The sequence below is a fragment of the Phragmites australis genome, chromosome 3 (assembly GCF_958298935.1).
Source record: "Phragmites australis chromosome 3, lpPhrAust1.1, whole genome shotgun sequence".
In the NCBI taxonomy this organism is placed as follows: Eukaryota; Viridiplantae; Streptophyta; class Magnoliopsida; order Poales; family Poaceae; genus Phragmites; species Phragmites australis.
In genome coordinates, this window is record NC_084923.1 from 5800513 (window position 1) to 5807549 (window position 7037).

The 7037-nt window shown below is 44.5% G+C and overlaps 1 protein-coding gene across 1 annotated transcript; it reads left to right on the top strand.

The window, feature by feature from the left end:
• Positions 1-3032: 3032 nt before the first annotated feature.
• Positions 3033-4869, top strand: LOC133911779 (homeobox-leucine zipper protein HOX13-like). The gene is made up of 3 exons (XM_062354178.1): positions 3033-3417; positions 3646-4046; positions 4139-4869. The coding sequence occupies exons 1-3, from the start codon at positions 3366-3368 to the stop codon at positions 4622-4624; spliced, it is 939 nt and encodes a 312-aa protein (XP_062210162.1). The 5' UTR covers positions 3033-3365; the 3' UTR covers positions 4625-4869.
• Positions 4870-7037: the final 2168 nt, after the last annotated feature.

The following is a 7037-nucleotide window of genomic DNA, read 5'->3' on the forward strand; positions in this document are numbered from 1 at the left end:
CTGAATGTATGAGTTTTAATGGTGTCGAGTTTCTCTCATCGGCTGCCTTATGAGGCTTACGAGGTTGTTTAGATTGCATACAACTTTAGCACTTAAAACCTTTGACAATGGAAATATTCGGAATTAAATTCAAGATGGAAAGCCAAGTCATATGTTAGGGGAAATATCCCAGTCCACAGATAATACTAAGGGGATGCTATCAATAGCTTCTCTGGAGCTCTTGGGCTTTGAACTCCTTGCAAAAGCTAAGGCTTCTGGAGGTCATGAACCCATCTGGCCACCGCCTCTCGAGGCTGGGGAAGAAGCTGCCCTTCGGAAGTCATATCAACAAAAGGAGAACACCAAAGGCAAATGGCCTGACACGAAGTGACCGATAGTTAATGCCGGTGCAAGTGGTGGTCGCCCTGACATCCTAGAGCAAGTGGGAGCCAGACTGACGCCTTGGATAGTGTGGCGTCACTATAGGCAACCGATTGAGTGCCACGCTCTTAGGGCTAATTGCACCATTGTATTATCATAGTAGATAATATCTTTTGATTATGGGTAAATGCATCCTACCTAGAGCCATGCTATGCGATTCGACTGGCCCTAGGCCCCATCGACCCCTGTGGTATATTAATAGGTTGTATCGCTATCTCTGTAAGGGTATGCTTGCACATTTACATCCTGAACGACACTATAAATATAGGATCCATGGTCATCAGACCAGGGGACCAATCTTTTGGATGATGAACTCGTTTTTGGTTTTTTTTCTCCTAACTACTTCTTCTACAAGCTTTAATTTCATCTCTAGAAGAGACTCTCGCCACACCATGTCTTCTCTTCCCACAACATTATACAACCAAAAGTTATGTGACATAACTGTGAGTGTCAAACACTAGCCTCATCTCTCTTAATATTGCCACAAATATGGTTCACAAATTTATTGCAAAAATCAAAAAGGTAAAAATAGAATAAGCCTCCACACTGATAGCCTTTACTAATAAAAAGTATATGCTTAGACACAACTACTTTATTAGATTCTAATACCAACTTAAACCCGTCTCAACAGAGAAGGGAAACGATAGCTAGATGCTTGTTTATTGAAGGGAGATGATGCACGTTCCTCACCTGCATTGATCTTTCTCGAAGTAAACTTCAGATCTATCATGCTAACACCATGAACAAAAGCATAATACTCATTCCTCACTAAGACGAAAGAATTTTGAGCGACCTGATAAGAAGAGAACATTGAATTATCACCACAAACGTGTATATTAGCCCTAGTATCAACCCACCAACTGATAGATTGATTCACTGAAAGAACAATAGGTAAATTACAATACCCATTAGCTCCATCTCCAGTGCTGCCAATGGTCACGTTGATAGACTTGGTGTTCTTTACTTGATTAACCTTTTTTCCTTTACGGTCTTGGCAATCTTTAGCCCAACGGCCAACCTTGCCGCAGACGAAATTAGGTTTATCATCTTTGTTCACAATCTTTGTCTTGAAGCTAGTTTTTTTTTTGCCTTGTTATTTTTCCCCTTTGAACTAGCCGTTAGAGGACTGTTGCATCACATTGCGCTAGACTGTCCATCACCTCCTTTGTTATATATATCCTTTGCTTGAGTTTTCTCTTCAATATCACGAGACGCGATCAGACTCTCAACAAAGATATCTTGTCTCTTGTGTTTTATAGCAGTGGTAAAATTCCTTCATGAGGAAGGTAATTTGGTAATGGTACCTCCAACCACAAATTTATCGGGTAAGGCACACTTTAGGCCTTAGTGCATATCGGTAATCTTTTAAAGTACATGATATGTGGAAACTTTACGGTCTCGGTAATCTTTGCTGTTCTCATGAGACTGCTCGAATATGGATCGATTATCGACCATCTTGTAGTTATGGTACTGCTCCATAAAATACAGTTTACTGTCTGTATCTGACACACCAAATTTTACATTCAGTGCATCCCACAACAACGTCATGTCCTTTATGTTTATGTACACATCATAGAGACGAACGAAAAGAACGCTAAGAACATATCCTGCAAAAAATGTGTTGTCTTCCTCGAACTTCTTCTCCTCATCAAAGGAAAGAGGTCCTTCAGGCCTGCCAGTAGCAACTCAGTAGCCGTTCATAGCCGTAAACCACATAGTAGCTTTGAGCGGTCATCTCTTAAATTACATATTGGTAAACTTGTTCGATCTTAGTGTGTTAGGAAAATCAGCCATCGTTAAATCAAAATGTCTACAATAAGATTTTTAGATTGTTAGAAAAAACAAACATTAAGATTTAATTTAATTTAATTTTTTATAATAACATGAACAAGAACAGATGCAGATAACCAATATCGATTAAGTTTCGACTAGCTCCGATTAGATTCGACTATCACTCGAGTAGGATTCGACTAGTTCCGATGAATCTCGACTAGATAGTCGAGTGAGATTTTGACTAACCCCAATGAGCCTCGACTAGATACTCAAATAAAATTTTGACTAACCCAAAAGAACCTTAACTAGATACTCAAACAGGATTCGACTAAATGTATAAAGTATGCTGCACTACACAGGGATATATCATGCTTACAGTTAGGTATGCCACTTCTTTTTTTTTTCTTTTAAAAAAACTATTACTATCGCAGAAACATAGTGGTATGCATGTCTTACTTGAAAGAGTTGGCTTTTAAAGATTTAGGAGCCATAAATTCGTATAAACTACGCCACAATTCCCATAGAAACACACTCAAACCTTTGTACCTCGTGAAGATCTATGATCAGCAGCATAAACCATCTTCATTCTCCAACGAGGCTGGCCAACCAACTTATCTGCACTAGCACTGCCTGAGCTCTGGGGGTCTAAACGACACTTTTGCACGATGGAAGTTTCAAGGAAAAAGATTGTTTTTCTCTTGAATTTAGTATAACCTTGCCCTGTAAATGATCAAATTCGCTTCTGAAACCGAGGAACCGGCATTGGCCCCGACTGGAAATGCCAACACATGCATCCTACAAAAATATCTGGCACATGACATCGTGGCACTGGCCAACCGGGGTACTCTGGCCCGAGAAGCCGCTTGCCTTTATTTATACGAGCCCCATGGCCTCTTGCATCAACCGTTTGCCCCTGAGAGACCTCTCTCCTTCTCACATCCGTCCTGCACTCCTGCAGGGACGAAGAGGAAGTCCACTCATCCATCTTCACGAACACGACTTACGAAGAGGGAGTCGCCATCGCCGCCGACCAGCAAAAGGGCCGGGAAGGGCCTCTTGCTTGTGCGTGCAACTCGGCGCCCTGCTCTTCCTTTCCAAGAATCTGCCCCTGCCCCCATCTCACAATTAGAATCTCTGCCATTTCCAAATCCTAGCTGAGCTGCCGACTGCAAATGAAGAGGCAATTGAAGAGGTTGACCAGCAGCCATGAATCGACAGAACCAGGTACAATTGCTGCCAGATCTTCTCTGTTTTTTGTACTAGCAGTGTTGGACTAGAAAGTATGTGCCCTTTTGACATTGGAGTATTGCTCCTGTCTGCATTCTATTTCTGCATTTGATAAACTTGAAGTCAGAAAGCTACAAGGGAATGTTCTTTGCGTTTTTAGGAATTTGAGCATGATTAGAGAAATACTCCACGAAATTGAACCGTGTAGGCATGCCCATATTGCAGGGGAGAAGATGGAGTTCGCGGAGGAAGGGACCTTAACTGCGCCGAGCATTGAGCACGACGAGGCGGAGCTCCACGGCGTGGACGACGAGCTGGGTGGCGGGCGCGTGGCGCAGTCGTCGTGCGAGTTGGGCGAGAAGAAGCGGCGGCTGGCGCTGGAGCAGGTGCGCGCGCTGGAGCGGAGCTTCGAGACGGACAACAAGCTGGACCCGGACCGCAAGGCCCGGATCGCGCGCGATCTCGGCCTGGAGCCGCGCCAGGTCGCCGTCTGGTTCCAGAACCGCCGCGCCCGCTGGAAGACCAAGCAGCTCGAGCGCGACTTCGCCGCACTGCGCGCCCGCCACGACGCCCTCCGAGCCGACTGCGACGCGCTCCGCCGCGACAAGGACGCCCTCGCCGCCGAGGTAAGCATTTGCTGTAACGCGTCGCTCCCTCAATTGTGTATCATGCTGAGGTCTCCTTGACAGTCACTGATGTCTTTTCCCCGCGTGCTCAGATACGGGAGCTGAGGCAAAAGCTGTCCAAGCCGGAGACAGCGGTGAAGCTGGAGGCGGCCGGCAATGACGCCGCGGAGGAGCCCCAAGCGACGGCCGGCGCGTCGGCCGTGGCGGTCAACAAGGACGGCTCTTCGGACAGCGACTCGAGCGTGGTGTTCAACGACGTCGACGCGTCGCCATACTCCGGCGCGGTCTTAGAGCAGCCGCAGCCGGGCCTGGTCGGGTTCGGTGCATCGTTCTTGGACTTGTCGGCCGCGACGGTAGGCTGCTCGTCTCTGCCAATGTTCGAGACGAAGTGGCACCACGGGTCGACGCACCCATCATACGACTCGTACAAGGGTGGCGGCGGCGGCGGCGGCTATGGCTTCACGGAGGAATGGCTGGCCGGCTCGAACGTGATCGGCAACGACGGCTTCTTCTCCGAGGAGCAGGCCTCCAGCCTCAACTTCGGCTGGTGTGGGAGTGGCACCGAGGGTTGGGACTGAGCGCAGTTTTGATCTCCACGGTTAGTGTAAAAACCAGAAAGTAAATGGTGGCGTTGTCCATGTCCATGCATGGACGTTAATCTCCAACTAGCAGTACGGGTACTTCCTAGTGGCTAAGCTAGAGGACATGCAAGGCGGGACAGTGAGCAGCAGCCAGTAGCCAGTATGGCAGTATGGATAAATTTGAGACAGGTTAATGGAGGATGTAAATGTAAAATATAAGAAGTCGCCATCCTGCTCCTGTCCTCCTACAGCCCTCCTGCCGGTCCTTTTGGGGTGTAGTGTATCAATTGGATGCAACGAATCGGCGACGAGAGCACAGAAAGGGCCAAAGGGGGGTGATAAGCAGGTTGCAGTTTAGGATTTTATGATATCGGATGAAATAAAATAGTTCTCTAATCAAAATAAGAGTTCTCTATCGTTTCCACTTTCAACAACCAGCCGGAGCCACGCAGCTTTCATTAGAGTAGAATGGTAGTACACTCTTGCTGTATCGCGAGATATGGTGAAGAGTTTCGTATTTATCGAAGCATCCAATTTCCCCACTTTCAGATCCTCGTAGAAAGTTGCGATCCTAGTAGCGGCGGTCTTCTCCGGCTCTGGCGATGACATCCTCTTTTTTGGGCAAATTGAGGCTTTGGGTTAAGGCTGGGGGATAGCTATATAAGATCATCTCTAATCATAGCTATAAGATGATATAATTATATATTTTTTGTTTTGTTATCTTTCCGAGTCTCATTTTTTTAATCGTGAAAGTAAAATAGATAGAATCTTGTTCTGAAGTGGATGATCTTATGAATCCTTTTGTGATAGAAATTATAAAGAAAAATTATTAAAATATTAAAATTAACAAAAATTTCATCGTGAAAAAATTTTAGACACTGAAAAGAAACTTTGAAGAGGTCTAAAGCAAGAGGCGGTATCATGGACATGGCAGTGAGGATGGAGTAGGGTGCGGTCTAAGAGGTGTGATGAAGGAGAGCACTGTACATATCTGGATGACGAGTGAAGGATATGAAAAGGATAGGAACAATACTATGTGCGTAAGATAGAAAAGTACTATATTTATAAAAATATAATTTCCAATATAAACAAAGACTATTTTATTAGTATTAATATAACCAACTGTGTTTAAATAAATACATTACCTTTTGCTTAAAAACCTATGCCAATGTAATTGAAAAAATTCTATATTTTTTATAAACAAATTCTCTGATCACCCCATCATACATGACTGACTCTATACGGGGAGGTGGTGGCACATCCGGAGGCTACGTTGATACAAGGGAGAGCAACTGCGTGCGCGACAACATGACAGAAATGAAGGACATCAGCGTCTAGAGGATCGATCTCCTACCGTTGGCTGATGGCCACTCTTTCGCAAGAGGGAAAATATGGCCCTATTTTATATCATGTCCCATTAAATAACTAGAGATTCTGGAACATTTAAGTGGGCACATTCTTGCTTGTTTATTGAAGGATATAACAACTTTGGTTCCCAAAAGACGAATATGTCTTGAAAAAATAATCAAAATTGTCAATCTAGACCTAGTGGTGCCAAAGTTAGTGGAAGATTCATGGCATGTGAGGCAGCTTGGAGCTTGAAAGTTGAAACTACTGGCTGGCTAACATGGTGGCATGTTCCCCTTCCACCGCACAGAAGACATGTAACGTATCATGTTAAAAATACTCAAGAAATAAAGGAAACGTTATAACTAAAGGAAAAAAAGGACGATCAAAAGTTAGCCGCAAAAAGGCAAAAATTTCGTGCAGAATTAGAATATGGCCAAAGAAGAACATTGAAGGCCAAAGTGAAACCACGGATGATTTATTTCCAGATTTGGAAAAATCGAGAAAATTTCCCCATTGCAGGTGACATTTGCAACGAAGAAAATCCTGGGTTTAATTTTTTTTTTTTTAAAGTGTTATGGTGGTTTTCAATCGTGTCGACCCACCGTCTTAAAAAAAATCGTGTCGATCCACCTCCAAGACGACGATCAAAAGGAAAGTTGTGCCAAAGGTTTGGTACGCGTCCTTTTCGCTTGTAGGGCACAAGCAGGAAAAGGAATCAAACAAGTCGCAGTAGTGATATTTCATACGGTGAGACGTCACGAAATAAAGAAGAAAGGGACAGGTCACCCCCCCCCCGGGCGGGGGCCATGTGGGCAATTTTATATGGTTCTTGTTCTTGATGACACCTGGTACAGTTCGATAGTAAAGTATGGGTATCTTTGTCACGAACGGCCTCGTTTTCGAACCATTAGCTGTGTTCTTGTACAAATTATGGTCTGCAAATTGGCTGAATTACACTTGCAGTATGTCAAGGTACTGTACATTGTCTGCCTCGAGAACCATTAAAAGACCGACGATTTCCACAGATAAGCAGATCCTGCAGCAACTCGCTTTTCCCATT

Bases quoted from the DNA above. Each gene is read 5' to 3' on its own strand.
- LOC133911779 (XM_062354178.1), top strand. From the start codon at position 3,366: ATGAAGAGGCAATTGAAGAGGTTGACCAGCAGCCATGAATCGACAGAA. The intron at 3,418-3,645 runs GTACAATTGCTG...CCCATATTGCAG, and splicing joins CCATGAATCGACAGAACCAG to GGGAGAAGATGGAGTTCGCG. The intron at 4,047-4,138 runs GTAAGCATTTGC...CCGCGTGCTCAG, and splicing joins AGGACGCCCTCGCCGCCGAG to ATACGGGAGCTGAGGCAAAA.